We start from the raw sequence: 23340 nt of genomic DNA, 5'->3' as shown, positions 1-23340 counted from the left end.
AAAAAAGTAATTTTGCATCTTCAGGCGTTCCTGCGCTCGTACAAATAGAGAATACTACCCGACGTGATAGCGGACGTGTCTGACAAAAATCGTGAGATCTCTCCCTTGTCATTGGCTCGCTCGTCGTAAACTCCCGTGCAAAGCGTGCGCACGTTAATTTCATTATTCATTTAGATAAGCTCGGACATCTGTGCGCTCATTGAAATGTTCTGAATGGATCGGGCTACTAGAGTGCAGCTGATTTTATTTTCCCAGTGAATACACTACTGCTTTTTCCATTCTTTGATTTTGTTTAAATATCACTGTTAAGTTTGAAACTTCAGTTTAACCGACTACACGCCTTAACTTGGATATTGAGTATCAAAATGCGGACCTTTGGGGCCTGTGGGGGGGGGGGGGGGTGCGAACGCACCCCGTGCACCCCCCTGGTTACGGGCCTGCTTTACAGCATGGTTCCGGAGAAGGAGGAGGAGTACGCTAGGGCTCAACCTCATCCCGGTCCCCAGGGCTTTTCCCTTAGAAAATGGGAGAGAAGGGAAAAACTAGCTTAATGTCGCATCTCACTCAGCAATAATTTATTAAACTCAGGATTTTAGGGTGTACGACGGAACAAGTGACCAGCCGATGCAAGGGCCTTTTCCAGTCTCTCCCATTTTGTAAGGGAGAAACCCTGGGGACGAGGTTGGCTGGGGGTAGGATGATGGGATCATCAATTAAATTTGAAGTGGAATCGACACCACAGTCTGACGTTCCTAACAAATTGTAAGCTGATCGTCTGGTGTGGTGTAGTGCCGTCATGGCGTCATTAGCATTCTATCCACAGGCCTCTCCAGTTCTAGGCTCCCTGGATAGCGCTCTGAGCGACAACGTGGCATGTATCCATACATAAACGGGAAAACGAGTGACCAGAAAATGATTTTGTGCATAAAGCGAAAAACACTCAAGTAGAGCCTCAGTAGCTTCTTAATTCCGATTTCAATTTTTTCCTCAAATCCCGTAATCTCGAGTGTCTTTATCCGCCAACTCTAATCGCAATCAATCATGATTTAAACACAGAGCCTGGATAATTATGTTTTGCTCAGTCTTTTTTAATCCTCACAGTGCGAGGATACAGACACAGATGACACAGATGAGGATATTAAGCCCCAGGAACCCCCTGATAATAATGGACAGGTACTTTAGACGTTCACCTATTTTCACTTGAGATTTAATTTCAAGGGAATTACCTTAAGCGTCATCACTTTGATTCAATTTAAAGGTAATTCTATTGATACAACTACTACTACTACTGCTGCTGCTGCTACTGCCGCCACCGCCGCCGCCGCCCCCGTCGCCTCCACCACCACCACCACCACCACCACTACTACTACCACTTGCACTACTACTTGTACTACTACTACTACCACTACTATTACTAATGCTTCTGCTACTGCTTTTTATATTTGTTTGGAAACGAGAGTGATTAATGCTTAAAACAATTCTCTTGGCTCAAACCGGCTGGCGTTGACCAAATTTGGAAAATGGAAACACAAAGTACCTTTAAGGGATTAAATGCCAACCCACAAAGAATGTATTCAATTACGGTTTGGTCTCTTACTCAGAGAAATTGTAGCGTCGGAAATGAATAATAGAGACTTTACAATCCAACGACGCGATGACAGCGAAAAAGACGCTCAAAAGGTGAATTTACGCTCTTGCAGTCTTTATCGCAATTATTTTAGCCTGTGAACAGGCTCTCTGTTTGGGGAAAGATAGCGAGGAAAGGGAAGGGAAAGGGGGGGAGAGAGAGCCTGTAGACAAACATTTGACATGTTTGAGGCCGCTATTCCTCCCTCTTGTAATTATCCTGCCAATCATCTGTCAGTAAGATCGTTATCGGTCAATCAATTTCGCGCGTGAGTAACTCCTGGGAAAATTAACAGGAAATGAGCGGTGTTTTGCTCCGTCTGAAAACGTTGAAGCGTAAAGCTTTTGATTGCGGCTGAATAAGGTTCTTACTATACTTTCCTCCAAAGTGTCTTCTCAATCTGAATAACTAAGCGATTTTCCTTAGTCCGTGAATGTAATGTTTTTCTGCAATGTTGTATCCTGACGCTGGGCCCAGAGTGAAATGGAGCACGAACCTCATTGTCGATTTTGCAAAAAGTCGTTGATCTGCGGTAAGAGAATTAATAAGCCGTTCGTCTTGCTAGTTCGGTTTGTAATTTAACAAGCCGCTGCAATGAGCGAACTTGGAATGCGGAAGGTACAGATACTATCATGACTTCTCCAGAACGTGAAGCTTCGAAGACAAGTACAAAGAGATCCGCAGCGCTTCGATCGCCAACAGGAATTACACCTTCGGGTGACACGACTTTTACTTTATGCCAAAATGCTGCTTGTTCCCATAAGTTTTTTCCTCTACGGGTAGATTATTCTCCGGAAGGTTCTGCATTTTCACTCAGCAAATGTGATTTTAGCCGCTTGTTTCAAACTGAGAGGTCATAGCACATATATCGATTTATTGTGGTTTTTGTTTCTGGTCGACAGGATTTGCCCTCTGATGCAAGAGCATTTTCTTTGACCTCTTTTGATTGCGGCTGAATAAGGGTCTTACTATACTTTCCTCCAAAGTGTCTTCTCAATCTGAATAACTAAGCGATCTTCCTTAGTCCGTGAATGTAATGTTTTTCTGCAATGTTGTATCCTGACGCTGGGCCCAGCTCGTTAGTTTTCTTTGCAGAATGTTTAAAAATTATCACGGATAGTGATTTACAGATCCAGAATCATAAGGTTGAAGTGCATCTTAAACCGAAGCTACATCAGCTATGGAGAATTCATTGTGCTTCGGTAACTATAAACGCCAGCTTGGTGTCTTTTGACCGGAGCGCGTAGTTCCTCACCGTGGTAATAGTCTTTGGACTGTTTTGTTATTGCCACTCTGTGATCAAATCGCGTGCTACGTGCCGACCGAAAAGCCGATGTTAATCAGACCTGTCAACAGTCAGTGTTCTCGCCAATAGGAGCTTGCATCAGGATCTGTTGCACAGCGGGTACCGTGGAACGGCGGTCCCAAATGTTTGTCTACAGCCCTTTTCGCTTTTCCCTCTCCCCACCCCGCTCGACCAAAGGCCTGTTCACAGGCTACAATTATTTCTGCCTGCTAGCCCCCTGGAGTTGAATTCCTAGGATCTCTATCCAAGTTCAGGAAGAGAGAGAAAATTTCGTCGTCGCCTGTTTACGTCCTTCATAAAACGTAAAATTGGGCAAATATAAGTTGTTGTTTTGCCTTCTAAAACTAATTTTTTTGTTCTCGTTGCCATCGCGTCGTCGGATCGTAAAGTCTCCAAGGGCCTCTTCACATGAGCCTGGTTGACCGGGATGAATTTCGCCTTGGGTTCATATGAGAAATTTCAGCCCGGTTTCCTAGGTGAGATAAGGTCAAAGATCCTGGGGACGAGTTCTGGCGCCAAATTCGGGAAACAAAGCAAACACGGCGCAACACAAAAAAGGTCAACTTTCGACCCTATCATAGCTTCGGTAACTCTTAAAGCTGTTTCACTGCAGTTAAATGGGATGCTATGATGTGTAAAATAGGCAATGCAAGACGATGCCATCTGGACCGGTAACCGGGATGAAGTGTTCATATGGCAAAATTTCCAGCCCGCTTACCGAGATCTCGGTTGGAAAAACCGAGATCACGGGAACCTAGCCAGCCCGCCCTCTCATATGAACACACCGAAAATTTTACAAAGGATTTAGAGGTAAGGTAAGGCAAGATCTCGGAAACCGGGCTAATATGAAGAGGCCCTAATTCAGTAAAACTGTGAAAGGTTTGAACCCAGGAGTCATTTCAAAAGGTTGAGTTTGATCGTCCGGGTGAACGTAGTCCTGAATAGGACTGATGTTGTTGACAGTGACTGACGTTTCGACAACCTGTGCGGTAGTCATTTTCAGAGTCAAAGTGAGTTGTATCACGTCAGTTGATGGTATTATACTCTGGTTATTGATCTGATTGGTCAATTATGTCGCGATGTTATTGGTCGTCTGTCAGTTAAGCCGTGATGTTATTGGCTATGAAGACTCGTAATCAGTGATTGGTGCGTTTCGATCCGTCTATTGTCACAGTTAAACAGTCGTCTGTTGTTAGTCAAATTGTCAGTTCTCCAGTTGTTCTCTCGTCAATAAGTCGTTTGTACGGCGCTGGTAACTGTTGGCTACGATTCAGTGGCGTTTGTTCTAAGTTAGTAAACCAGCTTTCTAAAGTAAGACGTTGATAGTGGTCTGTAGAATACGTTATACATGTCGCAGAGTCCCAGTCAATTTGATGTTTCGTCTTTAAATGGTGCTCAGCAATGTGATTGTTGACGTCACCATTCCTCGCCGCGCGTTTGTCTTCGGTCAGTCGCGTGCTTAGGTTTCTGCCGGTTTCACCAATGTAAGAAGCCTGGCAGTCACAGCATTTGATCTTGTATACTGCTCCCTGTCTGTCCTCCGGTTTGTCTTTGTCCTTGACATTAGTAAGCAGTCGCCGTAAAGTGGTTATCGGTTTGTGCGCAACACGTATATTGTACGGTTGTAATATACGTGCAATAGTTTCAGAGGTGCCTCTGATGTACGGTATAGTCGCTGTCTTAACAGGGCCAGAGTTGGTCTGAGAGTTGGAATCAGTGTTACTGTGAGTGTTCCGTCTAACAAAGTCCGTGTTGTAATTGTTCTTACTAAAAACGTTGTTAAGATAATCAGTCTCGTCTTGTAGGCTGTCAGGTGAGTCGCAAACTAGTTGCGCTCGTCTCGTCAGAGTCCGGATAGTAGTAGCCTTGTGAGAGGTCGGGTTGTACGAAGACTGGTCTAGTAATCGGTCGGTATGTGTCGGTTTTCTGTAAATAGTCGTTTTTAGTTTGTTGTTGTCGCGAGTGACCAAGCAGTCTAGAAAAGGTATCTTACCATTTTCTTCGATCTCCTTGGTGAACTGTATGTCCGCCTTCTGTCTGTTAAGGTGTTCGTGAAAATCGTCGATTCCGTCTTTGTGTACGGCGGTGAATGTGTCGTCAACGTAACGTAACCAAAGAGGTACAGTTCGCGTGTAGGTAGCTTGGGCTTGTTCCTCGACGTTTTGCATGACAATTTCTGCTACAACAACAGAAACTGGAGAGCCCATAGCTGTACCGTGTAACTGTTTGTAGTGTTTGCCGTTGTACTGAAAGTACGTCGAAGTCAAACAGAGGTTGAGTAGGTCCATAATGTCGTCTGTAGGTAGCGGTGGTTCAACCACTGCTGCAAAGATCTTGGCCTAGTTCCGAGAGGACTTCGACTTAAGTCCCCGTCGAACACACAAGAGGCTATTCAAATCGTCAAGGCCACCTGTAGACGATTGATCCGAGCACGGATAAACGACTGTCACAGAAGACTCAATCACTGCAACGACAAAATAAGACAACGACTTGACAAACTTAAACGACTTTTACCGACTACCTTACTTAATACTATACAGACTATTGCGGACAAACGTGCTGAAAAGACAGCTGAACAGCACCGCGCGAAAGCGAAACAAAAACTGACACGACTGCAAGACACAAAAAAAGCTAAACGACGTAAACCCGACGCAAACTGGGTCAGGAATATTTCTTCCCGTCCCTTAGACGAGACTGAAACACAAGTACTTTCTTACGGACTTAAACACTCAGTAAAACCTAAACAAATACCTACTGATGCTATTGTATCTAGCGTTGAGGCCGTTCTGTCTCGGCAACACGAGCTATCAGAATCGACCAAGGATAACATCAGAAGTAGAGTGACCTCTACTCTACAATCAGCCTCATTACCGAACAGTAACTTGACTCCTGACCAACAGAAAGCACTTAAACGACCGAAAACAGACGAGAACATAGTCATGCTACCCGCAGACAAGGGTCGGGTGACTGTTGTTATGGACAAGACAGACTACAACGACAAAATGGACTCGCTTGTTAACGACAAACAGACCTACGAAGTACTTAGACGAGACCCGACACCCGCACTGCAACGCAAACTTAACAACAAACTGCTTACACTGAAGAAAACCGACAAGATCGACTTTCGACGCTACAACAGACTGAGGTGTTACCAAAACTACACAAACCCAACATACCTATGCGGCCCATAGTTTCTTTCTGTGGGTCCCCAGCCTACCAACTGTCTAAATACTTAACTAACGTACTGAAACCGCTGACTGACGAATCTAGACACAAACTATAGTCTACTGAGAACTTTATTGACACCATTAAGACAATACAGATACCGGGCGACCACAAACTAGTGTCCTTTGACGTGAAATCGCTGTTCACCAGTATTCCACTTCAATTGGCTCTATACTGTACTGAGAACGCTATTCAGAACTCTACTGTTGAACTACCACTACCTACAGACGACATTATGGACCTACTCAACCTCTGTTTGACTTCGACGTACTTTCAGTACAACGGCAAACACTACAAACAGTTACACGGTACAGCTATGGGCTCTCCAGTTTCTGTTGTTGTAGCAGAAATTGTCATGCAAAACATCGAGGAACAAGCCCTAGCTACCTACACGCGAACTGTACCTCTTTGGTTACGTTACGTTGACGACACATTCACCGCCGTACACAAAGACGGAATCGACGATTTTCACGAACACCTTAACAGACAGAAGGCGGACATACAGTTCACCAAGGAGATCGAAGAAAATGGTAAGATACCTTTTCTAGACTGCTTGGTCACTCGCGACAACAACAAACTAAAAACGACTATTTACAGAAAACCGACACATACCGACCGATTATTAGACCAGTCTTCGTACAACCCGACCTCTCACAAGGCTACTACTATCCGGACTCTGACGAGACGAGCGCAACTAGTTTGCGACTCACCTGACAGCCTACAAGACGAGACTGATTATCTTAACAACGTTTTTAGTAAGAACAATTACAACACGGACTTTGTTAGACGGAACACTCACAGTAACACTGATTCCAACTCTCAGACCAACTCTGGCTCTGTTACGACAGCGACTATACCATACATCAGAGGCACCTCTGAAACTTTGCTCGTATATTACATCCTTACAATATACGTGTTGCGCACAAACCGATAACCACTTTACGGCGACTGCTTACTAATGTCAAGGACAAAGACAAACCGGAGGACAGACAGTGAGCAGTATACTGCCAGGCTTCTTACATTGGTGAAACCGGCAGAAACCTAAGCACGCGACTGACCGAACACAAACGCGCGACGAGGAATGGTGACGTCAACAATCACATTGCTGAGCACCATTTAAAGACGAAACATCAAATTGACTGGGACTCTGCGACATGTATAACGTATTCTACAGACTACTATCAACGTCTTACTTTAGAAAGCTGGTTTACTAACTTAGAACAAACGCCACTGAATCGTAGCCAACAGTTGCCAGCGCCGTACAAACGACTTATTGACGAGATCAAGCAAAACTAACTACGAGAGAACAACTGGAGAACTGACAATTTGACTAACAACAGACGACTGTTTAACTGTGACAATAGACGGATCGAAACGCACCAATCACTGATTACGAGTCTTTATAGCCAATAACATCACGGCTTAACTGACAGACGACCAATAACATCGCGACATAATTGACCAATCAGATCAATAACCAGAGTATAATACCATCAACTGACGTGATACAACTCCCTTTGACTCTGAAAATGACTACCGCACAGGTTGTCGAAACGTCAGTCACTGTCAACAACATCAGTCCTATTCAGGACTACGTTCACCCGGACGATCAAACTCAACCTTTTTTAATTCAGTTAAGTCGTAAGAAATACACTGATCAAAAAGAAGAAGTGTTTAGTTTGCAAGGGTAATATTGAAATACAGTGTCCTGTTAACACTGAAGTCTTGCAGTTACAAAGAACATGATATTTCGAGTTTATTTGTAAATGAAAATAGACTCAAAAATCAAAATTGATGACAGTTAACTTGATTTAATTATCTAACAGTCGATAAAAAAGCGCATTCATATTTTTGCAACAATTAAATGTGCATTTTCTTTGCAGTATCCCATGTATGTTTTCCATCTCTATGCTGATGAAAGTCTTGACTCCGTCAAGATCGTCACAGAGAAGCCCATGCTCCATGGTGGTCTCACAATGGCCCTTGAGCCTTGTTCAGAGGACAGGAAATATTGGAGGTCTCCTTATTTATTTATACTCCCAAATGAGCAAGAGACATTTCGTTATAAGTATTTGGTGAAATACAGCAAGGGAATTGTGGATGCTTTCCGCACATATTTGGCCGCCAAACTTACAGGAAAAAAAGATGAAAGGACAGTAAAGGAGACACGTGCACGTAATTTGAATAAGGGGATGCAGCAGTATGACATTTTTCGAAATCCCGGTGATCATTCCAGAATGAGTTGCATTTTTCGGGGACAAACGTTCTTTATAAAACAGTTATGTCAGAAGCTCGAGAATGGTGGCGATCTCAAAGAATTACTCATGGAGTGTGAACACATAGGTTTTGGTCATCCATCCTATGACATAGGAGAAGTAAAAAAGTTTTTGAAGTGGTTTGAAGATGTGGTCGGAAACTCCCGTACTCCTTATCAGGGCATCTTTTTCTGTTCACTTCTTGGCCAGCTAGTGGATCAAGGGCGTAACTGGCCAGCTCCATACACTTGCAGTTTGCTAGGAAGAGAGTTCGCTAACTCCATTTTGTTATCCTTTGACAGATGTCCTTATCTCGCATTACCTCAAAGCAGTACCAGATTCATCGAAAAGGTAGCAGAAGAACTATTCAAAGCTGGATCTTCGAAAGGCTGCCTATTGTTTATTAAGTATTTCTGTAATCATCTAGATGCCAATTATGTAATGCAGGTGGTAGACAAACTTTCATTACAGGCGTACACAGAGGACCGTTTCCAAGAACATGTCTCTCTATTGTTAACCTCCCTCAAGAAACTGACAGACCGCGCCATTTGTACAATGTATTCGTCCTATGTTGTGAAATCTTCCCCAACTATCCGGTGCCTCTGGAATCTCTATAACTCTTTCTCGCTCTGCTTCCCAGACTTGGTACAGAGCCTGACGAAAGATTTTTCGGAGATTTACGGCAAGTTCATTTCACGCAATCGTAGAAGAAAACCAGATCTTCTTGACCCCATATTTTGGTCTCAAGTACCAGAAAACCTGAAGAATGAACTAGCTAGCCCATTCTGCAACGCACTAGCTGATCAAGTTCGTTTAGAAAATACATGGTCATGGTCACAAGAAAAACTTGTTACATTGAAGGCTATTGCTGTTGATAGACGATTACATTCATCGGCTGACTTTCGTCATTTCGCAATGGGGATCATGACACACAAATGCAAAGAAGTAGTGTCCCTTCTCCCAGACCTTCTGAAATCAAATACATACTGCTGTCTTTGGAGGAATGCCTTCACCTTTGAAGAAAAAAGGAATGTTTGCTCCCACTGGCTAAAAACGTCCTGTGGAAATGAAACAAAGCCGAACGACAGGATCCTGGCTTTTGTGGAAGCATGTGAGTTGCTATGTACCACGGAGGCTTTGAAATCCGATAAAAATCTTTGTGAGGCTATACACAAGGAGGTGGATAATTTAGTTCTCAAGATGAATTTTCAGTCCATAATGATTGCTTTTCAAGATGGTCAGAATAGTTCCCCTGCCGTTCACAAAAACCTCATGTCACTTCTTAGAAGAGCAATAAAGCAGCAGAGTTGCACCGGAGACCGACGCTCAAGATTTAGACAGATGATTCGGATGCTTGGCTTTGATATTTCCAGCGAAAGAAAGAAAGGTCTTATCAAGGCAAAGATAACAAGGTGGGTAAAATACTTGTTCTATGTACTTCATTCCGCCTAGCCACCATGGCTGCTGAGACTGTGAGACTGAAATTATAACCATGGTGTGTTCTCATACTGTACAAACCTTGAGTTTGGTCGTTTAGCATTGTCTTTTAAGAACAATAGAGAACTGTAGTTACCAACATGTTAACTCGCTGTTGTCGCTGCTGTTGCTTGACGATGAATAATATCAAACTCATTAATCTGCCATGGATAGGGGTTTGAAACCATCTTGTGTTTATTTATCCATAACCGTAAAACTAAAACAGACAGGACAGGCCCACTTACAGCCCATGCAGAAAATGTAGTACAGTTAACGAATAAAAACTTAACATACCGACAAAAAATTAGGGCTAACTTTGAGAAACATCTCAACGAGCCGAGTAGCTAAATGGATAGGGCGATTTGATCTAAGTCTAGAGCACAGCTGGGCAAGACTGTGTTAGGTTTTCTCTTTCACGGAAAACCCAATTCAATTCCGTTTTTAACTCAGTTCAAAAGGCGGATAACGCTGTCCTCCGGATAAAAGTCTGTCCAGTGGATGACGCAATTGGTGTTCTAATAATTGGTTTGTTCTATCCACTGGATAGTGATTTATCAGGTGGAGAGCGCTATCACTCTTTTACTGAACAACAGAGGCTGTCAACAAATTCATGTTGTTCACCTTATCTTAAATATTAGGGGCGAAGAAGAGGTTCTTTCGGCTATGTTGGATGACATGACTATGCCAGATGAGAAAGAAACAGCGAAAATCTTCAATGCTATGATTTCTGACAGTGACGTTTGGCTACCTGTATTAAGCGCACTTCATCCTAAGAGCTCACTTATGGAACATCCCAAGGTTTTGACGGCCACAAATGCATTGCAGCAGTTATTCGTCCCTCGACAAAGGTCCCAGTTGCCTGTTGCCTTTTTTGTAGATATGAAGGACGAGACGCCCCGTGTCCTTGCAGAGTTTTGTGTCTTAAGTTCTTTCCTATATTCTGAAGATACAGAAAGGAACACAGATGACTGGATCGCAGACTTCTTAAAGGATAAGGAGACGGCACAATCCTTCTGTGATCAGTTCACTAAACTAGAGCAAACAATACGATTCCTTGAGAGAGTGACCATGGGCATTGTGGTGATGTCTGACGCACAGCTCCTAATCCGTGAGGTCAACAACAGGAAGAAAGTAAAGACTTCGACTACTCTTGAGGTTGCTCGTCATGGTAGCTACTGGGGATCACTGCGCAGTTTGATTGACTCAGAAAAGGCAATTGCATTGGCTCGGAAATCGGTTGTATTTACCAACATTGCACGTATGTGTATAATAGAGGGGATTGCAGGAAGTCAAACGCAAGTGGAGACGGCAGCCAGTGGTTCAGAATTTTGGCAGGAATCCAAGGCAGACGGTAGCACAGAAAATACAGCAGCCGAAATATTGGGCCTTCTAAAAAGCAAAGGTTTGCCTAAGTTCGAAGAAGCGTGCAGTAGCCTGTTTGTAACGAATAAAGATCTAAGCGTTCAGGAAGTACAAATGCTCTTTAACGGAATTGTTGATGAAGGCGCCCTCAAAAAGGAATTAGAAGTGATCAGATACCATATTCCCACTTCGGCTTCTCATCGAAAGGAGAAAATGTTAATGAACGTCCTTCATTTTCCTCGCGTCAGTGCAAAAGCTGAGCAGCTGATGTCGGTATTTGCAGCCCTTGGTTATGAAGGTACCGGAGATGGCGATCCAGTGACTAAAGCCTTAGAAGAAGTCATCTCCTCCGCTCACAATACCGATATTACACTCACGCGTCTCTCTGAAGTTGTTGAAGATACGGCAGTTACCACCATTGATCGCAAGCTTGATGAGAATTTGACAACAATCTTTAAAACACTTCAAGAATCTAGAGAACTGATCTCCTTCATGAAAGAAACGGCTGGTGAAGACATCAGGATACTAATTGATGCTGTTGAAGAACATTCTGATCAATTCGTTTCGGAAGCTACTGTCTCGGATTTGATTGATGTTCATGGGTTTCTGCGAACCTTCTTACGAGAAGAGCCAAAAGATCCGTTGGTGCTTCTGGACACCGTTCAGAAATGTTATTCTAAGCTTGAGAAGAAAGTAGAAATGGCCGCCAAAATCAAAGAATGCGGCTGTAATGTCCACAGTTTGAGAGGCCTCTATATGAATGTTGCCAACCGAGGAGAAATGACAAAAGAAATTATCAGTAATGCAGTGCAGAAGGGGTGTTACCACATCAAGGCCAACTCAAATGGATCATATGACGTTCAACTTAGCTATCTTCGCCTAGAAGGTGACTCCAAAGAAACAAGCTACAACATGGCAGAGCTTCATGACCTTCGAAGTCGAGCTCTTCTTATTGTGAACACTGACAAAAAGCAAGAAAAGCAGAGAAAATCCGATGACTGTGATGCTACATTAGCGTCTCTGAACATGAGCCTCTCTAAGTTTATTCAACAAGTTGAAACGATTACGGACATCCTCAACATGGTCACGTCGTTGCGAGAGTCAGGCCACCCACAATTTGATGAATCATTTCGGCATAAGCTTAATTCCTTTGAAGAAACTGTATCTCTGGCAAGTTCATTGGAAGAAAAGTTGAAAGAGTGGAAAAATTTCATGCATGATTTGCAAAAAGATCATTATTTCTTAAACTTCTTTCATCCTGACCAGCTTTGGGTTCTAAGGAAATTTTTCTCCACACCCCTGTCCAAAACTAAAGCGGATGTCTCTTTGAGAAATCAAGTCCACAATCTGCTGCGATTTGTGGATCCCAGTATCCGTAACAAGGACCTTGATGAGTTTCATGGACTATACAAACAGCCTAAAGTAAACACTGGTCATGAAAATGATCTCCGCGCCATTGGAGAAGTTCTGGATGCCATATTCATTTCTCGTCCTACTTTAGAGGTACAAAAAGCTAGCAAACATAGCCTTCAAATTGCTGTCAAGCCGGGAGAATTGTTTGTGGCAGTCCTTGAAGAAAACAGTAAGCAGACAGCTCATGTTGTTATGTCTTTATTCAAACAAACAACAGGCTCGTATCCTCAACCTAGTCAGATTCTGTTCTGTCATTGTGAGACCTCTTGGGAAGAGGTTGAACGACTTCTAAAACGTGTATTTGCCGCAAATGAGAGTTCCACGACAATGAAGTTACACTGCCTGGCTAATGTAGAAAACTTGTCAAACGACATGCAGTTCGAACTTGTTTCCGCCATCAGAGCCTACCAAGAGATGGCAGAAGGACGATACTTACTAAGCATAGTTTGCTGTGGAGGAATTCATCATCACATTGCCGATCAGTTTTCCTCATGCGCACACAACAATACTGGACTGACAGAAGTTAAAATGCGCATTGCATTCCAAAAAGACTTTCCAGACGTTTACATGGTCACCTCGGACCTTCCTGGGGTAGGGAAAACAGAATTCATACGTGAACATGCTGCTTCCAAACACAAGAGAATTTTAACAATTCCTATCAGTGGGCCCTTGTCTCGTAAAACTTTAGTAAAGGCATTGTGTGGTTTAAAGTTCCAGACATACGAGTGCATTCATTTTGATGTTGGTGAGGTAGACGACCCATCATTACTAGATACACTGATTTTCGAACTTGTGGTAGTTGGAATGGTGTCTTGTGGAACAGACCTCTTTCATCTTCCAACAAAGCATGTGTATATAGAAATTGCAAACACATTGAGGCACTGGTTGCAAGATTCCCTTCCTGTAACAAAATGTTTTTCCCCTAAGCATATTAAACTAGATGGATACGAAGACCTTGTTGTCAGTCAGGAACCATTAAGCGCCTTGCAAGTGGTATGCCAATATCTTCATGCTTTCGAATGTGGAAAGTTAGAGAGCAGTGAGGTATGTCCTGGTCATCTGAAACCTCTGTCTTCAAATCGCTGCAAAGAACTCCTGTCAAAGCACTTCTCATCAAGTGGTGACCTATCATACAACATAATTGAGAGTTTTGTCAAGGTGTTTGCTAACCAGCTGTTGCAATTTTCTGAAAGTCCTTACTTCAAACCGCACCATTTGAGAGATGTGCTTGGGCCTTCACACGATGTCCGCAACTCCTTGTTCAAAGCCCTTTTGGAAGTGTCAAGGGAGTTTGCATCGCGCTCTGTTGTCACCTGTAAGAGTGTTCAGTCAGAAGCAATCTCCAAAGAAAAGGCTGTTGAGGTGCTTATGAATGTTCAGTTGCAGTCAGGGAATGTGGCTGAGAAAATGGTCGAACGCGTTGAAGGAATGATACAATGGGCCGATAACAACCACCTTGTGATTGTCTTCCACAGTCTTGAAGCCCTGACCATTTCGGCTCTGTATCGTGATCTGGCTTTGGTCCCTTCAAAAGTCCATGAGCTTTTCAAAACACAAGCAGTGAAGGGAAAAGGCATGGTTGACTTCACAAAGATGGATCAGAAAGAGCTCCAGCAAAGATTAGATCGAATTGTTCGAACTACTCCTAGGCAAAATGACGACAGCTTGCAGAGCCTGGACTATGCCCTTACCCCAGACAACATTCTCAAAATGGTTCTTATCATTCAACGCATTCGAGCAGGAATTCCAGTCATTGTTATGGGGGAAACAGGATGTGGAAAGACAAGTCTTGTTAGATACCTTGCGAAGACCTGTGGAGTACCTTTTCACGTTTTCAATTTTCATGCAGGTGTCGGAAAAGAAGAGCTCGGCTGTTTTGTTCTAAACATGGAAAAAGAAGCAGCAAAAGGCAAGGAAGTTTGGGTTTTTCTCGACGAGATTAACACTTGTGATTACCTTGGAACTATCAATGAGATGATTTGTCACCGTAGGTTTAAAGGCAAGCCTCTTCCATCAAACCTGGTCTTTATAGCCGCTTGCAATCCGTACCGCCTCCGTCCACCCGGAAAAATTACAACCGCCGGTTTGAATGAAAAGACAATTTCGGATGAATTCTCAAGGCTGGTGTATCGTGTCCATCCATTACCAGAAACAATGATCGACTTTGTCTGGGATTATGGATCACTAAGTAAAAAGGATGAACGTGCCTACATATGTCGCATGGTGGAGGGAATCACTGGAAACCCCGACAAGTTACTGGTTGATCTTTTGTGTACATCCCAAGACTACATCCGAGACTTCGACAAAAGCCCTTACTGTGTAAGCTTGAGAGATGTCCACCGATGTATTATTCTTGTTAAATGGTTTAACAAAATCTTACAGCAGCGGCAGCAACTGCTGTCTTCAAAAATAAAGGAGAGTCCTAAATACTACAAAGAGGCTCACAGTTTTTTAGACCGCGAGAGGTCCTTTGTGCTCGCCTTGGCTCACTGCTTTCAATCTCGTCTTCCCACCACAACCTCAAGAGTGCGATACCGTGAGAAAATTGTTGACTGCTTTCGAAAGGACGGGAATGCTTTGTTTAGCGAATTTAGTTTTGAAGCCATTGTAAGAGCAGAGCAGGAAGACTACCTGGAACGAATGGAATTGCCAGAAGGAACAGCTAAAAATGCTGCCCTTCGTGAAAACGTGTTTGTAATGCTTGTTTGCATACTCAACCGTATTCCGGTTTTTGTTGTTGGCAAGCCTGGCTGTAGCAAATCTTTGTCTATGCAGATAATCCGGAGCAACCTAAGGGGGAAGGATGCGAAAGACTCTTTTCTTAAGTCTCTGCCACAACTCTATGTCGTTTCTCACCAAGGATCTGAATCATCAACATCAGATGGAATACTTAAGGTGTTTGATAAAGCAAAGAAGTACAAAGAACACAACAAATCTGGCGATATCCTTCCAGTTGTTCTTCTTGACGAAATAGGCTTGGCTGAGGTCTCCAAGTACAACCCCCTAAAAGTACTGCACAGTCTACTGGAGCCTGGTGACAGTATATTTCCAGATGTCGCTGTCGTAGGCATTTCAAACTGGGCTTTGGACGCTGCAAAAATGAACCGTGCTATCCATCTTTCTCGACCTGAACCTGATGTTGAAGATTTGTTCGAGACTGGAAAATCATTGCGAGAAGCAGGCAGTGGCATCATTGAGTTATCTCGTACACGTTCAGGTCATCTGTTAAGTCAAGTAGCCTATCCAGATGACAAGCATCTGCATTGCCTCGCTGAAGCCTATCACATGTACCAATCACAGCAACGATATGCAAATTTTCATGGGCTACGTGACTATTACAGCTTAATAAAGTGTCTAAGTACAGACCTGAATATAGAATACACTGAAGTGGGTGCTGAGGAGAAAACCAAGGCAATTCAGCGAGCGTTGCAAAGGAATTTTGGCGGCGTACGTAACGACGTAAAGAATTTTCAAAGTTTGTTTCAAGAGCGAATCCAGCTGCTGGAAGTAATGGATCAAGACTACCAGTTTCCAGTAACCGAGCTCATTTGTGACAATCTACGTGACCAGCGTGCCCGTCACTTGATGATAATCACAAACGGAGATTCTGCGATAGGCATACTTGATCAGACGCTCCAGCATCTTGATAAAGAGAAGATCACTATTTTTGGCAGCCGTTTTGAAGAAGATCTCTCAGAAGAGTATAATTACCGTATCTTAAGTCGCATCATTCTTTGCATGGAGAGGGACTGTGTTCTCATCTTGCGAGATCTAGAGGGTATCTACGGCAGTCTTTACGACATGCTTAATCAGAACTATACAGTCGTTGGAGGGAAGAGGAACTGCCGTGTCGCCCTTGGAGCCTTTAGCAATCCGATGTGTCAGGTCCATGATGGCTTTCGCTGTGTTGTGTTGATTGACCAAGGAAGAGTTGATTTCACAGATCCTCCTTTTCTTAATCGATTCGAGAAGCAGTTGCTCCGTTTCTCAGATGTCTTAAACGAAGAGCAAAGAAAAATCATCACACATCTGAAAGAGTGGGTGACACGCATCTCAACGATTCCCGATTTTGAGTCCCAGTTTCACGAAGAAGACATGTTCATTGGATTTTGTGATGACACTCTTCCCTCGCTTGTCCTTAAAAACAGTCGCGACACGGAGGGGGGAAGTTTTGAAATTATTGAGCAGTGCAAAGAGGATCTGATGATGATAGCGTCCTCTGATGGTGTCGTAAGGAGTTTACAATCTGCACTGGCTAAGACAAATTTGGAGGAGGTTCAGACACATTACAGCAACTATTTTCAGAAGCCTATACACAACGGTTTCAGGCATTACCTACAACAGGCGTTAGAAACTCTACAACTTGATTGTGAGAGTGACGATTCCATAAAGGGCATGCAAATGGTGATAATGACTCACAGCAACATTCATGTGAATGTATCGCAATGCCTTGATGGGTTAATACAGTGCCAGTCAGAAAAGCTAAGCGCTTTTAAGTCTGAAAAGCAGTTGACAAAGGAGTTGGAACGATTCTGGGGATCCAGCGACTCGCTCTTGGTACTACAATGCAAACCAGAGCTCGATGCTTCCCACTTGCTACTTGCAAAATCCATTATTGAGCAGCAGAGGGAGACATATCTCAAACGAACAATCCACACGAACGAGTCGCAAGTCAAACATATTTGCTTTGTAATACATGTTCAGAGGGAAAGTGAGGCCAACAAAGTGGAAAATCAACGCTGGCAATTCAGTTTTCAAAGCGGATGGAAGCAAGTGACGATTGATGTATTGGAAGAACCAGTTTTGCCTGTTACGGAGTGTTTAGACATCAGCGTCATAGAGCTCCTAGAGTCAAAGACGCTCCCATTTGAGGACGTGGCTTCGAATCAGTTCCTGTGGTGCTTTTTTCGCATCAAATATGCGCCCTCTGTCCAACCTCGATGGGATGAAATTCTTCAGCTGGAAGATCTATTGAGATCATCGCCCAAGATCCTGGCATGTTTCAAAGAGCTAGTAAGTCGTTGGCTGCAAGAGAGAGATACCCTCAATACACATGGAGAAGATCTTCCAAGTTGGCAGTACTTCGTGGCATGTGATCGGCAGGCGTTGATTAATTCGTCCCATTTAGCAGGAGCTATTCACCACCATGTAAGTCATCTCATACGTCAACCACTGGCAAAGATTGTCTACTTCTTGGAGAACGAGTCTGCCTGGCCTTGGTTCCTGTTAAAACAAAATTATTTGCACGAGGAGGAACTACAAGTATGGCTGGAATTGATCATGGATCAGAATATTCTTAACATTGATGATATCCCTGACCATCAAGGGGCAGAGTCCTACTTCATTTCCGAGCGACATGTACAGCTGAAATTTCCCTTTTTCTCCATACTTTATAAAAACGTTGAAAAAGTGCAATCTATGTTTGTTAAAGACCAAAGACAGCTTCTCTTGGACGGGACGGGCTTAGACGACAATGATGAATTGAGCGATGCTGTAGAAGAGCCTCAGCTACATCGATTTGCTTCCGTTGTAAAGGAGAAAGTCCCTCAAGTATTTGAGATCGACTATCTTCAAAGTCGCATTCAATGCTACGCCGAGGATTTTCTCGACATGAAATCAGCTCACTTTTCGAATTTTTTATCCCGAGACGAAAGAATTGACTTCTTAAAGTCTGCAATGGCAAACCACGTAAAGTTCTCCATTAAAGGCGATCCCGCTCTTCTGATCACTCGGCTGCATTCACTATTCTGGCAGAACGGACCCTCCTACGTGACAGCCCTTCAGGTGTTCGTGACGTGTTACGAGATTGCGAATGTAGACTTCGCGCGGCTAGTCTCTGAGTTTACTCCTATGTTTGACAAAATGCTGTTTCAGGATACCAATGAAGTACAAAACGCACCGTTTGAAGATTCTCAAGAACTTGAGAGAAATCATTCCTTTGATGAAAACCACGCTGAAGATGTTTGTGCGATGGTGGAAGAGGGCTACGAAGACCAGAAAGGGGAGGTCAGTAGTGAAACATTAACCACAGAGAACGAGAAAATACTTCAAAAAGAGCAACACGACAACAAAATGAAGGCGGTGGAAGAAATCGGCTCACAGATTCAGGAAAGAAAGGAAAATGCCAATGAAACTGAAAATCAAGGGGTTCCGGATCTTAAAGACGAAGATGTAACACAGACAACGGGGCGATATGATTCATTATTAGACGGCGGTGAAAATGACGCTTGGGAACGTGAAAGTGTGGGTGGAGAAAATGACGTAACTGTTGTAGAGGAAGAGAGCACCGAATTGGAACCACAAGTTGTAGAAGGAAATACACGTGGAAATAAGCGCAATGATAATCAGAGCAATATTACAGAAGACATTGTAGTCAAGAATGATAAAACACGCGAAGAGGGAATCATTGAAACACCCATGACGGAAAAAGTAGAGGAGATTGCATCAGACCATGACGAATCGGAGGAGGATGACATAGGCACGTTGTCAGAAGACAGTGGCGCCGAAGGAAGTGTGACCTTCGACGAAGTATTGCTAGAGGCGCTCTGTTCTGTGTTACTTCCCACGGACGAGGTCGTGAAGAACTTAAAAGGCCCTGACGGGTGGCAACGAAAGACAAGTGTCTTTCTGTCAACAGCGAGCAGAATTCACGTTCAGATTCCTGCATTTCATTTCCTTCGTGTTTGCTACGACTTTGTTACACTTTTGGTGCTACCAGAAGGTCTTGAGCCATATTTCCTTTATATGCTTGGAGCACTTGGAAAAACGGGAGCTTCTGAGGGCTATCTCGATTCCCCAGACACTTTTGATCGTATTACTAATGTCATTGACGAGTTGGAGCAAAGAGGCGTTGAAAAGAGACGCCTGGAAGACTTTCTGATGCTTTTCTATGGACGTTGCATCGATTCAAATCCAGACACACCAGTACTTGGTACCATACTGGCAAAGATCAGTTCCAGTGGAGAGAAAACACTTCTACGGCTTGCTGGACCGTTGCTGCACCGTATTTTCCTCACAGAAGAAAACTATAGCCCTGGTGTCTTCCAACACCTCTTGCACAGCTTGGACACCATCAAAGATCATCCAGGCCTCCAAGAGACAAGTGCTGCTTTGTCAACACTATCCAATGATTTTGTTGAGTTCGACTCCCCTTTCGCCGTGGTGTGTTGTGATCTTATTAGTGAGGTTGCGTTCCCAGAAGTAGACTTAACTACGCAATCAAAGGATCAAATTCTCGTTAATTTTCACAAGGCCTTTCAAACGGTAACAGAGACTTGGGAAGACATTGATAACGGATTGTTTCATCTCCTTTGTGCCACCGCTTATATCAGGTCATTCCTGGCATCATTTGCAAAGTTTATTTTGGAAAGGCGCCAGTGCCTTATTGAAGATGGGGAGTTTACGATGCTTTTGAATGAAATAAATGCAGCCCTTTCCTGTAATCAACCCGATCCTGTTTCTTCTAGGGCGCCAGAGGTACAGCTGTACCTCTTAAAGGAATTGAAGAAAGAGCTCTACATGTGGCAAGTGCGTGACGTCTGCCAACACAGTCCAAAACTACCAGCGTTGAAGAATTTAGACTGGCATGATGAAGCCCTGGTTGGCAAACTTAGTTTTGATCCTCTGCGAAACTATACAGAGACTTCCCAAGCACAAGCAGCGTTGGCAACTCTTCTCGAGAAGAACAACCCAAAGCCCCTTGAAGAAACCATTCTTGCTATGTCAAGTTCACCAGAAAAGAGAATGGAGATGGCGGCCACCCTTGCCAAGTCGTTTTACCTTATTCGTTCTACACGATCTCTAAAGGACAGTGAAGACAAAGCAATAAACTCCTTTATAGGGAAACTTGAGAACTTTGAAAATCCCTATGTCCAGCTCCTCCTGAGAATTACGGGAAGGAAGGATTTCAAAAGTCAAAGACTTTGTATTTCTTCAGAGTCTTCACCGGCTGACGTGCATAGGGCAACACTAATCCTGCATCTTTGCATAGTTCTAGCCTCTCATTTCAGTGGTCTTAAGCAGAAAAAGCTGGCATTTATGTCGTACTTTACTAGTCCTTTGACCTCAAGCAATACATACGTGCTAGCGTCTGGAGAGGGTTGTCAGCAGCCATATGAGGTGTATCGCAATTACAGGTTCGGTGAAACATCGTTTTTCCGTTGCTCCTGTAGAACATTCTTTGTTGCTGCTAGTGATGATGATGATGATGATGTTGAAACAAAGTGTCCCAACTGCAATTCACTTTGCAAAGCTGAGAAAGTACCTAGCAAGAACACTGCTGCTGTTAAAGCCATACAGCCATCTACCGTTTATGTCTGTCTCACATGTCCTCAAGATCTTTTAATTCACGTACGGCAGATGGATCCAAGAGAATTTCGAGTTCTCCACTTGTTCGTTCATGCAGCACTTTACGGAGGCTTCGCGATGGAGTTGTTTGATGAAAATAGTCTGACCCAAATACTGGACAATGCTGTTACGGAGAGTGATGCTTTCGAAGCGTGCTTCCAACAGATTGATAATGACCTAAGAGCGTTATGTCTTCTCCTTGACGCTAAGGAAGAATATGTCATCGGTTTCTTGCACTCTGCTTTGCACGAAAGTATTTCCATCCTTACTTCCGGAGGTCTATGTCAAACAGAAGGAGAAAGGTTGTCATGGGAAAACACGTTTGCTGAAACCGTACGCCCTTTACTCCGAGAGTTTTACCAAAGGAAACTTTTGGCAAGTTCGCAAGTCTTCATGAGCAGATCTACACTGGCTGTTGAAAGAAGGATAGAGGAAGTTGATGACCCCCAGTTTTCAGACACTGTAGAGAGAAACCTACACCTTCCTAGGTTGTTGCGTGTCACGCTGCCTAAAACTTTCTCGTCCCTCAGAGCGTATTACATGTCAGCTGATCACAATACTAAGAACCAACATCCCCTTCTTGGGTTATTCCTGGATTTTAACGACTCTCTTCCAAATGTTGCAACCCTCCACGATCTCCTTTCCTGGAGTCGTACCGTGGACTTACTTCTAAGTAGACGTCTGAGTCGACAGGACGCCACCACAAATATCGGAGATATCATTCGAAACAAATCCAAATCTCCGGAAGAGAGAAAGCGATTAAATGAGATCTTCGAGAAGTTCAGCATGGCATGGGAAAAGATGCTTCCTTTTGTCAGGGACCGTTTAAAACAGGATGTGCCATACCTGAGCGAAAGCTCACCGATTTCATTTTGCTTGATTGAGAAAAGAGGCCAGGGTACCTTTCTTTGTGCTGCCATGGAAATACTTCGGGAGATCCAGAATGATTTCTTGCAGAAGATGCTCAGTATTGCATCAACAGGAAAATGTTCTGCGCTAGTCTTTCTGGAGAGAGAAGAAGGAAAATTCTCTATTCCAGTTGTCCACTTACAGGAAGCCCGGGAAAAAGAAATTATCCAGTATCAATGGACAGATGAAATTTTAAGGCATTCTCAACGTAACACCGAGTACGGCCATGGCAGGGAGATCTTTTTTGATCTTGAGAAGATTGAAAAAGAGATGGCAGTCCGATTTTTGGTGGAAAAGTCTTACCTTTCAACTCTCGAGGGATTACAAGAGTTCATTTTCGCCGGAGAGCTCTTTCATACTTGTAGAGACATTCTGGACGAGTTACAAGAGCTCATTCCGCAGCAACCACTTACAGATGTATTTAGAGGTAGTCTGTCGAGTCAGTGTGAGCAGAGTCTGAAGAACGTACAAGATTTGCTTGAGCACATGGAAATTGTCCTTTGCCTGTTAAAAAGACATCGCGTTGGGAAACCAGAGGACCCTTTGACAGAATTCACAGACAAGTGGCTTCGTGGACCAAGGCCGTTTCCAAAGGATTTACTCCCTCAGCCCCACAGCGCCATCCAGCTCACACATGTAGTTGCCTTGTACGAGTGTCTCGAAGACATTTTGGCTGATTCAGTTGCCAAACGAGTTCACGACACGTATCGTGTTCCCATACCTAAAGAGATAACTAACGAAATGACCAAGGGAAACCCCGCGTCCGGAACAACTAAGTCACGTCGTTCTGTTATAAATGCCATCACTGTAGCGCTCAAACGCTTCATTTACCGTTATCTTTCTTCTGAGGAAATGAAACCTGAACCAGCTGACAGTCTGGAGGAGCGCATGCAGGAGAGGTCGCTTTGGCCAATCGATGCGTTCAAGTCGTGGAACCCGAAAGTGGAATCTCCAGCAAAATTTATCGGTGCCGTGTTTCCCGAGAAGCTGGCCATAAAACATACCTACCAGGTTTTATGCTTTTACCAGGATCGACTTAAGGTAAGCGATGTAAAATGCACTTGTCATTAATTTGCAATAATTCTCTCCTCAACACATTTTAAAGTTGGAATTCTCTGAACCTCCCCTCCACCCCCCCCCCCCCCCCCAAAAAAAAATTTAAGAACTTTAACTCTTACATATCCTGCCTTTTTGACTGCTAAGACCCTAGTTTCTTTTAATCTTGACAATATGTCAAAGAGTTTTTCTGTGCGTTTCGCATCTTTCGACCTTGTTTTAGGTCACATGTAGTATCATGCGACTTTTTGTCGACTGTGACCCCCCCCGCCCCCATTCTCCAGGTGGAACGCAAATGTGTATGAACTGTATAGTAAACAAACGGGCACACGCTTCTTTGTCTATTTGAAAGATTCTGCGTTAGT

The 23340-nt window shown here is 43.6% G+C and overlaps 2 protein-coding genes across 2 annotated transcripts in view; one reads left to right on the top strand and one right to left on the bottom strand.

Annotated features, from left to right (window-relative positions):
• LOC140928538 (ephrin-B2a-like) overlaps window positions 1-23340 on the bottom strand; it is a 145237-nt gene that overhangs the window by 38657 nt on the left and 83240 nt on the right. The window lies entirely within an intron of this gene.
• Window positions 1-23340, top strand: part of LOC140928434 (uncharacterized) — a 28482-nt gene that overhangs the window by 2088 nt on the left and 3054 nt on the right. Inside the window, exons 2-7 of the mRNA XM_073378186.1 lie at window positions 1102-1173; window positions 5474-6078; window positions 6146-6155; window positions 6217-6288; window positions 8042-9825; window positions 10528-22960. Of these exons, the coding sequence (XP_073234287.1) occupies window positions 1102-1173; window positions 5474-6078; window positions 6146-6155; window positions 6217-6288; window positions 8042-9825; window positions 10528-22960 (14976 nt within the window). The remainder of the gene's footprint in view (window positions 1-1101; window positions 1174-5473; window positions 6079-6145; window positions 6156-6216; window positions 6289-8041; window positions 9826-10527; window positions 22961-23340) is intronic.

Source organism: Porites lutea, chromosome 2, assembly GCF_958299795.1.
Source record: "Porites lutea chromosome 2, jaPorLute2.1, whole genome shotgun sequence".
NCBI lineage: Eukaryota > Metazoa > Cnidaria > Anthozoa > Scleractinia > Poritidae > Porites > Porites lutea.
Note: the sequence above shows the minus strand (reverse complement) of the source record. Positions and strands in the feature narration are given on the sequence as shown.